We start from the raw sequence: 17,463 nt of genomic DNA on the forward strand, positions 1-17,463 counted from the left end.
CTTATTTTTTTATCTTTTTTTGCGCATTTGGATTCCACCACCAACTATTTTTACTATTAGGAGCTTTTCCCTTTGAAACTCCATGCACATCTTTTACAATAGTCTTAATATCACAAGCCACTTTTTCCCATATAATATTGACATCCTCATGCACGGACAGAATTTTAAGATCTAAAATCTTACTCTCAAAAATACTTTTATTAATATTCTTTAAATGCCCCCATCTAATTCTAGAAAATCGTTTTACTTTATTTTTTATTTTTTGCAGTCTAAAACTAATAATCGATGTTGGGTACATAAATTTTCACTCGGATTAACTTTACAATCTTTGCAATCTAAACGATCTAATTTTCTTATAAGAAAATAATCAATCCGCGTTTTACTATATCCATTTTTATAAGTGATAAGATGCTCATCTCTTTTCTTAAATAAGATATTAGCTATTAAAAAATTATAAGCTAAAGAAAAATCTAATATAGTGTTACCACCTTCATTTATCGTTCCAAACTCATGGCCACCATGGATGATTTTAAAATCATCTACCTCTCTACCAACATGTCCATTTAAATCTCCTCCAATAAAAACTTTTTCTTCAAGAGGTATATTTTGTATTAATTCTTCTAAGTCATTCTAAAATTTTAATTTTGAACTCATATCCAAACCTACTTGAGGAGCATAAGCACTTATAATATTAACAATCATAGCATCAACAACAATCTTTAAAGCTATAATTCTATCTCCAATTATGTTAATCTTTATAATATTATCATTTAAACTCTTATCTATAATCACGCCTACACCATTTCTAGTACAACTCCTACTCGAATACCATAATTTATATCCTAAACTATAAATCTCCTTAGCTTTCTCTCCAACCCATTTAGTTTCTTAAATGCACATAATATTTATCTTCCTATGAATCATAATATCTATTAATTCCATTAATTTTTCTGTAAGGGAGCCTATATTTCAAGTTCCTATCCTAATTTTAGTTTCATGGACTAGCTTCTTTGCTTACATCCGTCCTTGATGTGAGAACACTTGCTTATTTAACACTGCACCTGAGCGCCGGTGCAGCGGCCCTTGCACACTTGTCACTGTAGTCAGTCCATACAGCGCGTCGTTTCCAGGGAACGCCCTAGCATTAACACAATTTTTTAAAGGATTCATGTCAAGATTATTCGACAAGTTTTACGCTGGCTGTCGACTACCTAACGCAACCCTCCACTTTTCTCATCCAGGACTTGGGACCTGGCAACGATATTGTTAATGGAAAGTAAGTGTTAATGTTAGATCTTCCCAAATCAAGAATATTTATTTATGGAAAGTATTCAAATAGAGATTTGAATTTTGGAGGGAGGAGGGAGGTGAGGCCGGCGGCTTGGTGGGTTTGAGAGGGGAATTTTGATGGGGTTGTGAGGAGGGTGTGGTTCGTCGGATGATGGTGGGGATGAAATTGAATTTACCCGATGGCGAGTGGAGGTTTTATGGTGGCCAGCGGCTTGATGGGATGGGATAGGTTTCACGACCGGCGGCTTGGTGACAAATGAAGAAAGATAAAAGAAAGAACCACGAACCCGGTCGTCTTCAAGGTTGGTGGATGATCCAAACTTCCCTCTCCAAGGGTCCTCACTCCAATCTCTCAAGCTCTCATGAGAACTCAAACAAAGAGAAGAAATTTTATCATTCAATCATTCATTATCCTTAGAAGAACATAAGGGCTATAAATAGCCTCGTATAAAAGACTCAAAAAAATAAAAGGATGACAATGCCCCTAGGGCTTACATACGACCTCTCTTAAGAAAACGGTAAAACGGGAAAACAAATACACATAAATAATAAAAGCTATATAACATAATAAAAGAAAACAAATACATGAAATGACTCAAAAATACATAGACTCGATCGTGGTCGTAGATTGACGGCCGCGGCCACGCCTCTGATATACTTTCCATGCTATGATGTCCCATCATTCTGCCACTATTCCTAATTAATCTATATGCAGGACATAGAAGAAAATATTTAATCAATTGTCCAAAATGCTTGAATATACAATAATTAATTTAATATTAGTATATAGTAAATATCTAATTAACTGTTGCCAACATAAACAATAATTAAGTCAATAACTATACACATACAATTAGATTCATATTTTGTATATACTTCTATATATCAAAATGCTTGAAATTGAAAGTAGATTTTAATTAAGATAAATTAACATTTATTGAAAATTTATACTTACATTTAATTCGAATACTTGGGTATTATATATTAGTCCCATAATTTATCAATATGCAAACGTGCAAATGAAGATCAGTTCTTATAATTGCTAAATGGGTTGAAATATTTATCAGAATATACTTTGTCTAGAAACATGAAGTTAGAAGAGGCAACAAACCTACAAATGTTCTTAGTTGCATCTGATTGATGTCATTACTCGCATATGTCTATTGTTTAACATAATACATACTAGTGGACTAGTTTCAAGCAACTAAAAGAGACCTATTTTGATGCCCAAACTTTTAGATTCTTTACAATGACATTAAGGGTGTGATTCAATATTCATCCTATCCATTCTATTTATGGAATGGGTTTATTTCAAAAGGTGTTCAATTATGCATTGCCTAGTCCGTAATGTTGATTTCTTGGTTTGGTAATGGCACGCTTGTGGAATATCTAACCATGCTGGACATGGTAACATAATCAATCTTTAAAAGAATCTGATGTAGGACTACAATGCATGCAATAATTTGAAAAGAACTTATACGATATATTGATTAGAATAATAAAGATTAGAACTACTAGTAAATAAAACGATAAAGTAAAATGGAATGGTCACTTTTGTTTAGGCTAAGTTGCACAATAAGAGCTTTGAATCATCAAAATAACATAGAAAATCAACAACATGCAAATATAATAGTTTTCAACGAAAATCCCTAATCTAACAATAAGATTAGAAACAAATTAAGTGCACTCAATCCCTACGTTTACTAATGCTCGGCAGAGTTAAGAGAACATGATCTTCATGACTAAAATCAAACCACAAGGAAGAGGGTTAGACTTTAAGAAATACAAGAAGAGGAAGAATAGAATACCTTCGTCAAGGATCGGTTGTAATCCTCCACTGGACGGTACCAAGTTGCTCTTCAATAGTCTCAACCAAGGTGTCCAAGATGTGCTATACATACTCTTCTACGGTGTGATCGATGCGCAGATTGACGTCGAAGAAGGTCGAATGCAAGATGCAAACAAATCCGTGTTGGTCGTAGGAGAGGCCGTAATCAAGATCTGGATCGGCCATTCATGAATGCTAGATGGCGGTCGCCTCCGAAGATCACTAGCAATCTGATAGGAAACACTTGATGATCTCAAGTATTTCCTATTAATCTTCGAAAAACAACGAGAATTCTTCACAAAAATACACACAAAAACAGGAAAATAGTTAATTTGTAATATTTGGCGAAATGGAAATGGAAAATACAAAGATACAATTGATCCTCTATTCGAGAGGAGGATCTTTCTCTCCCAAATCTCTAGACACAGCTAGAGCTCAAAGGAAAACCTAAAATCTAAGAGATCTTAAATTTCAGCCAAATTCAAGATGAAACTCTAACCCTTACAAGAGATACTATTTACAGCAAAGAATATTACAAAATCCCTACACAACCCCTAATTCAAATTTTCCCTCCCAAAACAATATTTAATTGAGTCGTTCCCTCCCAAAGAAATATTAATTGAGTTGTTCCCTCCCAAAATAATATTTAATTGAATTATTCCCTCCCAAAGTATTATTTAATTGAGTTGTTCCCTCCCAAAGCAATATTAATTGAGTTGTTCCCTCTCAAAATAATATTTAATTGAGTTGTTCCCTCCCAAAACATTATTTAATTGAGTTTTTCTCTCCCAAAGCAATAATTAAAGCAATATTTAATTAAGTCCTTCCCAAAGCAATAATTAAAACAATGTTTAATTGAGGTGTGGGCCCCATAGGAGACGTCGGCCCCTTCTCTCTCCCCTTCCTAGGCTGGCGGCTGTAGTAGTAAACCGGTCCACCGGTTCAATAGGAGCAACCGACCCCTCTTGGGCTGGCCTAACACAATCTTGAAACTCCGTTTGAGAGAAAGAAGCTCAAACTTGAAGCGGAGATGAGGGAGTATAGCCGGCCAAGGGAGGAGGTTTGAGAGAGGAGAAGTAGGTTAAGAGGGAAGGAATCAAATTAAAAATATGAAATAAATTTCAGATTTCTAATTGGGAGGAAATTAGGAGTCAAGTCGAATTTAATTCCTAGAGGGGAAAGAGGTGTTAATGTAGAGAGAGGGGATTGGAGAGAGAGAGAGAGGGGGTGGGTAGAGAGGGGGGCCGGCGGCTTTAATGGGATGGGGGAATTGGGGGAAAGAGATTTGGGTTTCTAATTTAGATTTAGAGATTAGGAAAGATTTAATTAGATCCCATTTAGTTCAAAATTCAAATAGGGTCTAATTTGGAAACTTTCCTTAAATAGATTCAAGGATTTTAGGAATGATTTGAACTTCAAATTAGGTGAATTTGAATTCAAAATCTATTCTAAATATTTCAACCTCGAATAGGAAATAGAAATTAAGAGGGGATTGGAGAGAAGAGAGAGGGGGTGGTAGAGAGAGGGGGCTGGCAGCTTTAAGGGGAGGGGGGGGGAATTAAGGAGGCTTTAATGTTTCCTTAATTAGATTTGGAATGAAATAATTCATTCCAAATTAATTTAAAATCCAATGGGGAGGGATTTAGAAATTTTCCTAAAATAGATTTTATAATTTATGAAATATTTTAAATTTCAAATTGGGTGAATTTGAATTCAAAATCTACCCAAATTATGGCAATCCAAAATAGGGAGTAAATCCAAGAGAGGGCAAGGGGCTAGGGGCCAGCGGCTTTCTTGGGGTTCGGGTAAGGGAGCCGGCGGCTAGGTGGAGGTGGGTTGGGGAATTCAGTGGGTGGGAAGAAGGGGTGTTGGGTGATGAAGAAAGTTTGGACAAAGGCGATGGAGGGGAGGTAAGGCCGGTGGTGGTAGGGGAAGGAGGGAAGAAAGAGAGAAGGTAGAATCACGAACCCGACTCGTCTAGGTTTGTGGGTGATGCACAATTCTCCCTCTCGTAGGGATCTCACTCCAATATCTCAAGCTCTCATGAGAGTTCAAGCAAAGAGAAGCACAATTTTCGAACAATCATTCATTAACCTCAAATGAAAAACACTAGGGCTATAAATAGCCTCGTACAAAGATTTACAAAAATAAAAGGACGACAATGCCCCTAGGGCTTACATACGAACTCCCTTAATAAAAGGGTACAACGGGAAACTAATAAAGCAAACTAATAAAGCAAATACAAATGACATCATAAATAAGAAAATACATAAAACAACTCAGAAATACAATGACTCAATCGTGGCCGTAGATCGACGACCACGTCTCTGATAGACTCTCCACAATCTGATGTCCCCATAAGAATCTATTGATGCTCATAAGCATGATGATGGTGGAGGACCTAGCCAATGTAGATTGTGTCATCAAGACAAAATTATGATGCAAAGTATTGAATTATATACATTTTAACTTTTCCTTAGGCACCCTAGTAGGATATAAGTATGAACTTTATACTATGTTTATTTAGGACTGTATATGGTTATTATTTGCTCTTCATGATGCTAGATAGACTTTTGAAGATGACCCATTTTTCCAATGCTCCAATACTATCGATGCTTTAGACGTGCAGCTAGATTGTTCTTTTGGAAGTAGTTCATCTTTGTGGACTACCTCTTTCCATGTTTTCAGATTGATGTTAGATTCACTATGGGAAATATCTTAGAAACTTCTAGGCACTGATCTAATATTTTCATCTCCTTTTACCCTTAAAAATGATTAGACTAAGAAACTGAATGGGAGCTTGTGCAATCTCCTTAGGTGTCTTGTTTGATATAGCTTGGGAAATTGGAATCTACACTTACTGATGGTAGAATGCTCATATAATAGTTGTGAATAAAATGATAGGTATGCCCCCCTTCAATGTATTTCATGGTGTTTCACCCAGGATGCCTGTAATGTGTTACTCCACATTCATTTTTAGATATTGATTCATCTTTTGTGGATCACTTTATAAGTTACATGCTGTTGCTAAAAAATAAATTAGTGAATAGAATGAACAAGGTCAAGCCATAATTCTCATTAGTAACAGGAATTGAAAGATAATTGTCTTTTTTTGTACATGACCTATGCGTTCTCCATCTAACACATAAAAAAAGCTCCAAGCGAGGACCGTTTTACTTTATACTGTAAAATTTACACTCAATGCATACATTATTGACTTGTTACATGACATAAATATAAATCTTATTTTTAATATTGAAGATTTGTTATTTCATATCAAGGCACTTGTGAGCCTCTTTTGCTTCATGTTGACATTTCTTTTGATGGAGTTTTTATTCTCTCTTAGTGTCTGGCTCTTGATCTTCTTTATAATTTCCATTACTTTCATTATCAAAGGAAAGTTCTTGTTACCGAAAGGTAGTTGATGCAAATCAACTATACCTGCAGATTGACTCTGGACTATCACAACTTTGATTGAGATGATTCTATGCGATTAGAATTATGGCTTAGTGAGGCTATTTAATTTTCTGTTAATTTCTCTTTTGTTAAAGTTATTGGGCATTACATTTGTATAAGTTTGTCACTTTATTTGATTAGGTCATATTAAATTGTATGTGCTTTTATACTTATGAGACATGGGACAGAGTTCCCTTAGAGAATTCATTTTTATATATTCCTGAGGAACTTTATGGAATGATATGTGAACTTTTTTGTTTTAATATTTTTTTGCAAATATCTACAAAAGATTTAGTTTGATTCTCAGATATAAAAAAATATTGATCTAGGAATATATCCCTATCTTAAATAGAGAACTTGTTCTTCTAAATTAATGCACAAATCTCAACATGAGAAAGCCAAATGGTATTAAAAATTTTTGTTCCAGAAATAAGTTACAATTTTGCAGATTCGTGTTGTTGCAAATCCACAAATTTCAATGCAAATAGAGATCCATTCCACTTTCTGAAGAGTCTCTTATAGAAACTCTATAATGATTTGCATAAAAATTTTATTTTGATTAATTTTAGAAGGTTTTGGTTTTGCCTATCAGATACATTTGGTTACTTATACTTCTATCTTCTTCCTATACCTGAGAAAGCTTGTGTGCCTTTCTGTTAGCAGGTGGCACGGGAAGAAGCATGGGCTAAAGTTTCATCGCTTGAACTTGAAATTGCTGCAGCAATTCGTGATATTTCCATTGAAAAGCAAAGGTTTCAGGGTGCTAGAGAAAGAATTATTCTACGGTAAGCATATTAAGGCTTCGTTTGATTATCCCTTAACTTTTGTAAAAGATAGTTTTAAAAACGATGGAGCAAATGGAGTTCTCAAACGGAGAAGCATATATCAAGAAACTTCTCAAAACAGTAAAAAAAAACGAAGTTCTGCAAAAAACATTTTCACATAAGCGGCATATTCAAACAACGACAAATGTCGTTTCAAAACAAAGAAGGAGAAAATAAGCCTCGAACCGGGCCTAAATCTCCTTTTATATTAACTTTATTGAAAACCTATACATTTTACTGAAAAAACATAGGGAGATTAAACGGTCGTAGCATGATAAGTTGAATGTAGGTAAAAAATTAAATGAGGAGAACTCTAGAAGAAACGGAGATGAGGATTGATGCTAATAAAACCCATGTTATCATATCTGTAATCTTGAGGAACCTGAGGACCTTGTTACAACTTATGTTAAATCTTATTTTCAATTAAGATGAACCCTGACCAAATCCTTGTTGGCTCTACTTGCATGACATGCTCTTTTCTAATCTATTATCATTTTCGACAAACATATAGACAATTCATTTGATTTTTCCTTGTGTACATGAATACAATTTCCTTGTATGAAAAAACCTGTTTTATTTCTGGTTTCTCTTACGTTATGAGCTATTATAATCCATGATAGGTTTTTTATAACATGACCTGAGCACAGCTGCAAGGTTCACTTGGCTTGATTGACCCAATTATTCGGCAAATCGGCTTTATGAGAATGAGACTTGAAACCTCAAGTTCACTGGAGCTTGCCTGGGTTTGGTTCAGTTCTTGGCCTGGGTTTAGACATGGTTGGTCTCCATCCTGGCCATTCATTAATGCTTGGAAGTATGCTTATATTTTATTGGCAGATTTAGCTTTTTGTAAGAAATTTAGCTGGGTTAGTTGAGGGGTTCCATCATAAGTAAAATTAAATTATTGCAACCTTGCTAGCCAAGCTTTGGGTTTTTCAATAGATTTATGGGACAGCTTTGAATAGTTATGTGTGACATGATGTTTCAGGTTAGATTGTACAAACCAACACACTTCTTCAACATCAATTAGGGGTGTCAAAACGGATTGGGTTTGTGTCCGACCTAGTTTCAATCTACTCAATCCGAAATTAACCCGTTTAATAAACGGGTCAAAAACATCAATTCGAACCCGACTCGCTAGCAACCTGAATGACTTGAACTCAACTTTTAACTCATTTTAATTAATTTTTTTAACTTATTAATTATAAATTTAGGTTGATAAAACATAATAACATTATACTCACATGTAAAAAAAAGAAATAATATATTAAATGGGCTTTTTTTGAGTAAAAAATGGGTTCACAGGTTAATCCGAACCCGGATTTTGTTGGTAGGGTTTGTGTCGGATTTTCAGGTTTGATCATTTATTGACGCCCCTAATTTTAATGGGATTAGATACCATAATAGTCCATCCATGATCAAGCTGGATGGAAACCAAACTTTTCATCACTTATGTTTGTATCTATTTCTTTCGTAAACCAAATCAAACTTATCAATTGATTATTTTCCTGGCATTGCATATCTAGTTTCATCAGCTTTATTTTGCTCACAACTGATATTTTTCTCTTTGCCTTTCTTCACTAAGCTGGTTATGGCCAACAATCCTATTTTACTTGGTTCATGACATGTCACCACGAGAGTTGAATGTTTTTTTTTTCATGAATGCAGTATATGAATATTCAGGTTTTATAAGTGCATATTTTCTTCCCATGCTTTCTCTGATATGCATGTTTCTAGTGCGGTTTTTACCTTTTTGGCAATCATATTGTGTAAAATGATGATTTAGACCACTAGACTCTAGTATTAATGAAATGGTTTAGACCCCATTCAATGTATTTCATGGTGTTTTACCTAGAAGGATCAGATGGTGCCTTAAATAAGTATAGTGATGCCCATGATCTGTTCCACTGCATGTATCGAGTTAAAGCATGCTCCGTGTCCTCCTTGTCATGATCTTCAACGACATAGCTCTTTTGTTATCCCTAAAAGCAATATATTTCTGATGATAACTAACTCAATCCACATCTTTCTTTCCTTGGCCATCCACCCATCTGAAATGGGAATCCATGTGTGCCACATCGATACATGGCATATCTCTAAATTGATGCAACACTCTATTTGGCAAGTACCGCTCCTCCCTCTTTAAACTAATCAAAGGTATATGAGCCAACCAAATTTCTGCTACATGCGGTTTAATTTGGTTGCGACACGACTCCCACAATATTTACATTATGGTTGTCATAAAATTAGCAATAAACAAATCATAGGCCACTGATTTGATGAAATAAGAAGAGTAGCACAACAAGTCATCTAGTCCTGCAATAATTCCTCCAGCTTATCCCTACAAGTCGTAACATTTGTTGTACGTTCTTTTTGTTCCACCTAGTTTGAAATGTTATGCTTGATAAAGTTAATAAAATGAGTAAATGTAACTTTGTTCCACATTAAAAAAAAAAACTTCTTTATAAAAATTTAACTAACTTTTAAACTTGGTCCATCTAGTTGGAATAGATACGACACATGAAATGCCGGTCTGCCAACATGAATGGCATGCTTTGTTATTGACTTTGCTCTAGTTAATTTCTATACCAATGCGCATGCTTCACCGTGCTATTTAATTGATAAATAATTCTGCTAGCTGCCACTACATATGTTGATTGTTCTAGAAGACCTGGTTCTTATATCACTCCTTCATATTTACCTAGGGAAACCCAACTGAGGGCTTTCTACTCCACGACTGAGGAGATTTCTGCATTATTTTCGAAGCAGCAAGAGCAGCTGAAGGCAATGCAAAAGGCCTTGGAGGATGAGGAGAACTATGAAAACTCCTTATTTGTTGTTGATTTAAATATGCCTGTTAATCTAAATTTTAATTTGGCCCAACCTAGAGGAAATCCCAAAGAGTCTTCCAGTGCTTCAACTCAGAAGAATTCCTTCCTCAAAATTGATAGTAAGGATGACTGTGACGTCGACGACGATGATGATGAAGCCGTATGCACCACCCAGAAGAATGATTGTCAAAATGATAGCCAAGATGGTAACACTCAAGATCTACAAGGTGGAGGTGTTGATAGGTTGGCTTCTCGAGGTTTTGGCTCTGATATCGATGGTGTGGGAACAGAAATTGTTCCTGATTTGAACCAAAATGATACTGAACGTGTTATTGGAACTGAAAGCCAAGTGGATGAAAGAGGTTCTGCTGCTCTTGCTCTTCTCAAATGCAGCAACCTTGCTGGAGATACTATGCAGATTGATGAGGAAATTGAAGCCCAAGTTGACCAGAAAGATCTCAAAACTAGCCCATCATCCCAGCAGAGAAAGGAGGATACTGAAGCCAGCACAATCAGAACTGCTGATCTCTTAGCTTCAGAAGCTGCAGGGAGCTGGGCAATTGACACCGCTCCATCAGTTTATGGGGAGAATGAATCTCCAGAAGATCATGGTACAGGTGCCGAGGCTGATGCTGCTACTGCATTTCTGATGCTTGGTTCTGAAGGTCAGGCTGCAGGGAGTCAGAGCAATTCTGCTCGCGGCATTACCAAACTTACTAGAGAGCACCGGGCACTTTCCGCCATGATTGACATAGTTGAACCTGATTTCAAGCAAAAATTTCCTGGATTTGTCGGTGTGACACAGAGTGAGTCTCCTTCAGATGCAGAAACAGAGGAAGGAAGTAACCATAGTGAACCCAGTGATAAAAATGATAATGATTCTGATGGTGATTCTAGTTCAGATGATGCAACAAATGGTGCTGAAGTGATGATTGAAGATTCTGTTGGCTGATTATATCAGCTTCTCTTCTTGCTCCAGTATAGTTCATTTCTGCTCTTACAACAACAAAAACGGCAACATCAAGTCTTTGCCTCACTACGTGGGGTCGGCAATATTAATCCTTTTTCGCCGATGATTCATGCTCTTACATTGTACAAAAATCTATGTTGTTAATACTAGTAGGCAATGCAGAGATTAACTTTTAGGTTCTTATTTGAGATAGTTTTCTTGTTATTTTATAAAGCAGATTTTGAGCACACAAATTTTTTGAACTTAAAATTTTGTGTACTAAAAAATTGTTTTAAAAATCAGTAAGAAAGTTGTCCCAAATGATAAGCAAAGGATGGGAATGCCTCCCTGTATTTTTGTGTCAGGTTCATGTCCATCATTTTAATCATTTTATAAATATGAACTTTGCAAATAAAATAGAACATTCGGGCTCTTGACTTGAAGATATTAATAAGATTGGTACTTCCTATTGGAACTTCAATATGTAACAACAATTTGTGGCCACGATTGATGGTCGAGCGGAAGTCTGACAAAAGTCGAACACAGTTGATGGTTGGGCATAAGTTTGATGATAGTCGGTGGTCGGACGGAAGTTCAGCGAAAGTTCAACGATGGTCTGTGGCCGGCAGAAGTCTGGTGAAAGTCTGACAACGATCGGTGATTGGGTGGAGGTCGAGGAAGTGTCTGGTGGCAAGAGAATTCTAATTTTTGTGCCATGTTCATATCCATCATTTTAATCATTTTATAAATATGAACTTTGCAAATAAAATAGAATATTCGGTCTCTTGACTTGAAGATATTAATAAGATCGGCACTTCCTATTGGAACTTCAATATGTAACAACAATTTGTGGCCATGATTGATGGTCGAGCAGAAGTCTGACAAAAGTCGAACACAGTTGATGGTTGGGCATAAGTTTGATGATAGTCGGTGGCCGGACGGAAGTCCAGCGAAAGTTCGACGATGGTCGGTGGCCGGTAGAAGTTTGGCGAAAGTCTGACAACGATCGGTGATTGGGTGGAGGTCGAGGAAGAGTGGTGGCAAGAGAACTCTAATTTCTCTTCCTCTCTTCCTTGCTTGGGTGGAGGTCTTCGATTTGAACCATTTGGACTCAAATTGGGTTAAATTTGTTGTCGTTGAGTCCTTTTTTCGAGATGTTCAATTCAACTATAAGTTTGCTGAAATCGAAGTTCAAATTGTCCCATATTTAATTTTGTAAGTTTCCAACTTGATTTTACCTCGAGATTCATGTTCAATCAAGATTAATTTTTTATGCTATATCAAATACAATACTTAATTCTTATTACTCTCAAAATAAATATATAACATTTTACGTTCCGATATAAATTTTATCATAATATTCTCTCAATTTTTATTTTTTTTACATATAATATATATATATATATATATATATTAATATATATATATATATATATACCTAAAAGATTAATACAAATCTAAAAGAAATCAAAAATTTTATAAGTGCAATCATATCATTGCATTTAATAAATTAATTTTTTTTACGATGAAAATCAATTTAATTGTCAGTTTTTAATATACTAATTTAAATAAGATTATTATAAAAATAATCGGAATATGTAATAACTAATCAATAGATCCCGGTACGAAATCCATTGGATTTTTGGAAATTCGTGCACGGGCTCTTCGTTTCACACTTATTGATATCAGCATAAAATTTTTTTATGTATTCGCATCAATATGCTAAACATTTTAAAATTTTATATTTATTTATATTATTTTAAAATAAATTATATATGAATTTTATTTTTAATATGGTTATAGCGAACAAAAGTCTGATTGTTCGGTCTGATGGCCAGGTGGAAGTCTTGACAAAATGTCCAGTGATGGCCGGTGGCTGGGTGGTGGCTGAGGAAGAGTTTGATGAAAGAAAACTCTAATTTCTCTTCCTTTCCTTTCCTTGCTTGGGTCCCCACTCAATGAAAGAATAAGGATATATTTATAATTTTTTTAGTGGGCGTGCCCAATAAATAGGGAGAAGATCAAATGACATGTTTGGAGTGATTTGACAAGATGATACTATATCGACTCTTTCTGATCGTGGACCGTTTATCAATATTTGAGTATCTTAATGATATCAAATATTGTCAATCTAGGCATCATTGGCTTCGTCTCGTGAGCCACTCGATTCTATTATTAAGCATGTCATGTTTAGAAATTATTTGATTATCAAATTTATGATTTTGAACCTTTGAAATGTGCTTCCGGGTCTTTGATTTGGACCCATTTAGACTCAATTGGATCAAATTTTGTTGTCGTGTGTTCGTCTTTTCGAGATTGTCAGTTCAACAATAAATTTTGTTTGAAATCGGAATTCGAATGGTTCCCTAAATTTAATTTAAAAAATTTTTAAATTTGATTTTACCTCAAGAGTTATTGTTCCATCAAGATTATTTTTATGACATATCAAATTCTTATTACTCTGAAGATAAAATATATAATTTATATGTTCCGATATAAATTATATCATAATATTAATCTCAAAAAAAAAAAAAAAAAATTTCCCGTCAAACTGTCATGTAAATATGTTTATATATATATATATATATATATATCAATTTTTTTATTAATGTTCAACTTGTATTATACAGTCAATATATAGGATTATCATTGCATTTAATAAAAATTTTTTTATTGATTTTATTACGATGAATAAATTATATTTTCAGTTAATCATATTTAATATACTAATTTAAATAAATAAATGATTATAAAAAATTAATCGGAATATGTTATATCTAATCAATAGATCCAGGTACGAGATCTATTGATTTTTGGAAATTCGTGCATGGGCCTTGTTTCCGATCTATTGATTTTTGGAAATTCGTGCACGGGCCTCTTCTTTCCGATCTATTGACTTTTGGAAATTCGTGCACGGGCCTCCTCTTGTTTCCAGTCATCGATATCAGCATAAAATTTCTTATCTATTCGCGTCATATCTAAAATTTAAATTTTATATTTATTTATATATTATTCTAATATTTAAATCAAATTAAAAGTATAAAAAAATTTAATAAATTAATATGAATTTTATTTTTAATATGATTTATAGCTAACGCAAAAAAAAAAAATTATGATATGTTTAACACTCCCCTTTCTATTAATTAGGATGATCTTAAATTTTATTATCTTTGATTTGAGATTAATAATAAATAAAAAGAATTTCTATAAAGTTGTGACAAATGTAAGTGTGATTGGACAAAAAATTTGTGAACATTGAAGAAGAAGATGTTAGAAATGGATCTCATTAGGATTAGATGAAAAATATGGAGGTTTATGAAGGAGAAGATTTCTTTGTTGACATTCTTTTATCAATGGAGAACAAAAGCCGAGGAAGACCTCTCTTAGTGGTTATGAGAGGGAAACAGAGCGAGATGAGAAGGCTCGATGGCTGTGATTGTGGGAAGGCTCAAGACGAGCAGAAAGTGAGTGACAAGAGATATAGAAAGAGATGAGAGGGCTCGATGGTTTTTATCGGGGAATGGTCGAGAGGAGAGATAAATTAAGTGATGTGAGGGAGAGGTTCAGGTTTTGAGAGAGGGAGGAGAGTTAAGAGAAGTGTGATGCCCCCTCTCCTTTAGGCAAAAATCGTGAGGCTTTTATGTCAAAGGGCAATATCTCGAGAATTAGAATTTGGACTGTTACAATGTACACTTTGGAAAAATCATTTTTTCAGTGTTCGTGTCACAGTACTTAAATTCTATTTGACTTATTATATTAACAATCATCTTATAATCTTAATATATATATAATATTTTTTTGGGAATATATATAATATACAAATATGAAATAAAGCACGTAAGGTACACAATTTGTTTCTGCATATCTGCTTGCCGTGCTGCAATTGTTCTTCTCCAATTTCTTTGGCGATCTGATTTGAAAGCTGGTGAGAGGGAAGGAAGAGTCGAGAAAGACAGAGAGAGATAGAGGAAAAGAGAGAGAGAGGGATGATGGAAGGGACGGTGGTGAGCGAGAATGCGACGATTATAAGGGTAGCGGCCATATGTGGTTCTCTTCGCCGCGCCTCTTTCAACCGCGGACTCATCCGCTACGGTAAATTGTAATTAGAATATCTGTGTGTTCATTTCTTATCTTCCTTTATGTTAGGATTGGATCCTTCTGTAACTAATTTTAATTCTTCTTTTACTATAAGCTCGGCTTGGAATTCCTCTGTGACTAATTGAATTTCTTATCTGTTCGGTTTGAAAACCCTCTATCTAACTTGAAGCCAAGAAGCTATGCGAAGAGGACATAAGCGGTATGCATATAGAGTTAGTCGACATCGGTTCCCTTCCTCTCCTAAACACAGACCTAGAGATCGATGGTGGCTACCCTCCGGTTGTCGATGCCTTCCGCCGAAAAATACTCGAGGCCGATAGTATCCTCTTTGCCTCGCCCGAGTACAACTATTCGCTGTCTGGTACTAATTTCATCTCTGATCACTCATCATATTCTTATCTCAGTCTTTCAAGGTTTCCTGATGAAGGAATCTGCAAGAAATTTGATATGAAAGCCCTTTTTTCCTTAATGATAAATGATTCATAAAGAAAGTTCTGTTCTATTTGTTTTCTTTCAAAATTCAGCTTTTAAATTTATAAAGTTCTAAAAATTGAACTGATTACATTTTTCTCCTAGCAAATAGACCATGAATCTCTTGTTCGATGCAAGTATTTGAAATACTCAGTCTGATTTGTTGTGTTCTTATAACATTTTTGTTTAAACCTTTTCTATTTAAAGAACACCTCAGTGAAAGGTTTACTTGATTCTTTGTCTCTGATATTAATCTAATTGTTCAATAGGAAACACCTAAAACCAAAAGTAATGGATACCTATCTGTGGGATTTCCATGCAAGTCATTTATGATCTCTTTCAGATATAAGCCAATGTTCATTTCTAATATTTTTAAACTAAAGCCAATAGAATTTGTCCCTCAAATTCTTTGTCTTTGATATAGCTAACATTAACTTAAATTTGTCCCTCAAACAAACACCCACCTAAACTTTACAAGGAACCATTGTATGAAACAACTCATGGTTGCGGATATAGATTCTTTGGTTAGGTTGAGCCGATCACCTTCTCTGACTAAGTAGACTAAGCACTATGACATCTATGGACGATGGAATCATGAGATCTTAATCGTGTTTATCATCAATCCTCCCACACTTTGCTTCAAGTAAAAAGTGCTAAAAGTTTTAATCTTAAATATTTAAATATGCTACTATTATACATTGGGTGCTTAGTGTCTAATGATAAGTCTTAATCGAAAATGTTCTCCTGTCATTGGGAGAGATATTTAACTATAGGGGCTTGCACCTGTGAGAAAACATACTTTAGATCTTGAAGTCCTCGCATATGTGGTGACATCTTGTATAGTTTTTTATCTCTAACTAATCCGTCTTCCGAACATATTCTGTTTTTTTATCAATGTGATGTTCTCATTACTGTTTATGGTTGTTTTAGCTCCTTTGAAAAACGCCATTGATTGGGCCTCTCGACCTCCAAATGTGATGGCTGGAAAATCTGCCGCAGTTGTAAGTGCTGCAGGAGGTTCTGCTGGGCAACGATCACAGTATCATCTACGCCAAGTGGGAGTTTTTCTGGATCTACATTTCATCAACAAGCCTGAATTGTTCATTTTAGGTCATAAGCCCCCAAAGAAATTCGATAGCGATGGGAATTTGATCGACTCTGAGATTCAACAGAGGCTGAAGGAACTGCTCTTATCACTGCAGTCCTTCACCTGTCGACTTCAGCGGGGTAACACTAACACCATTGTTTAGCAAGCAATGTACTTGTCTTTTCTATGAAGTACCCATCTTCCTGTTTAATTTTCAGTTCATATTATTATTGTATGAGATTCTTGGGGGGCTAATGTAAATTCTTTCTTTATTTAAAGGAAAGAACGAACTTTGGAGGCTTAAAGTTGAGCTGTTTATCTTGAAATTTTCTTTCATGTTTTAGTTTCTTTAGTTGCAAATGAGGCTGCATACTAAAATATATATATATTTTTTGAGAAATATTTGGGTCAATTTAGGCAAAGTCATATATATAACATATCTGTAAAAATCAAATCCAAAATCTCTTAATTAGTAGTTAAAGCCCCAACCAAAAGAACAAGATAAACTACATTTGATTTAAAAGATTGGATTTTTCTCTCATAAAAAGTTTGATCTCTTTATATATATATCTTATCGGTTATTAGCTTGCAATAAAATTTTTACTACTTTTTATTATAGTAATTTTTAG

At 34.7% G+C, this 17,463-nt stretch overlaps 2 protein-coding genes across 2 annotated transcripts in view; both read left to right on the plus strand.

Moving 5' to 3' along the window:
• Window positions 1–11,428, plus strand: part of LOC110111994 (FK506-binding protein 5) — a gene marked incomplete in the record, with an annotated part of 30,608 nt that extends 19,180 nt beyond the window's left edge. Inside the window, 2 exon segments of the mRNA XM_020844066.2 lie at window positions 7,235–7,359; window positions 10,104–11,428. Of these exon segments, the coding sequence (XP_020699725.1) occupies window positions 7,235–7,359; window positions 10,104–11,181 (1,203 nt within the window).
• Window positions 11,429–15,072: 3,644 nt separating this feature from the next.
• Window positions 15,073–17,078, plus strand: LOC110111985 (NADPH:quinone oxidoreductase). The gene is made up of 3 exons (XM_020844056.2): window positions 15,073–15,270; window positions 15,446–15,637; window positions 16,678–17,078. Exons 1-3 carry the CDS (start codon window positions 15,165–15,167, stop codon window positions 16,995–16,997), a joined length of 618 nt encoding a protein of 205 aa, XP_020699715.1. The 5' UTR covers window positions 15,073–15,164; the 3' UTR covers window positions 16,998–17,078.
• The last annotated feature ends 385 nt before the right edge of the window (window positions 17,079–17,463 follow it).

Source organism: Dendrobium catenatum, unplaced genomic scaffold (assembly GCF_001605985.2).
Source record: "Dendrobium catenatum unplaced genomic scaffold, ASM160598v2 fragScaff_scaffold_1521, whole genome shotgun sequence".
NCBI lineage: Eukaryota > Viridiplantae > Streptophyta > Magnoliopsida > Asparagales > Orchidaceae > Dendrobium > Dendrobium catenatum.

Coding starts and splice junctions, on each gene's coding strand:
- LOC110111985 (XM_020844056.2), top strand. CDS start 15,165: ATGATGGAAGGGACGGTGGTGAGCGAGAATGCGACGATTATAAGGGTA. Junction 15,271..15,445: donor CCGCGGACTCATCCGCTACG/GTAAATTGTAAT, acceptor TCTAACTTGAAG/CCAAGAAGCTATGCGAAGAG. Junction 15,638..16,677: donor GTACAACTATTCGCTGTCTG/GTACTAATTTCA, acceptor TGGTTGTTTTAG/CTCCTTTGAAAAACGCCATT.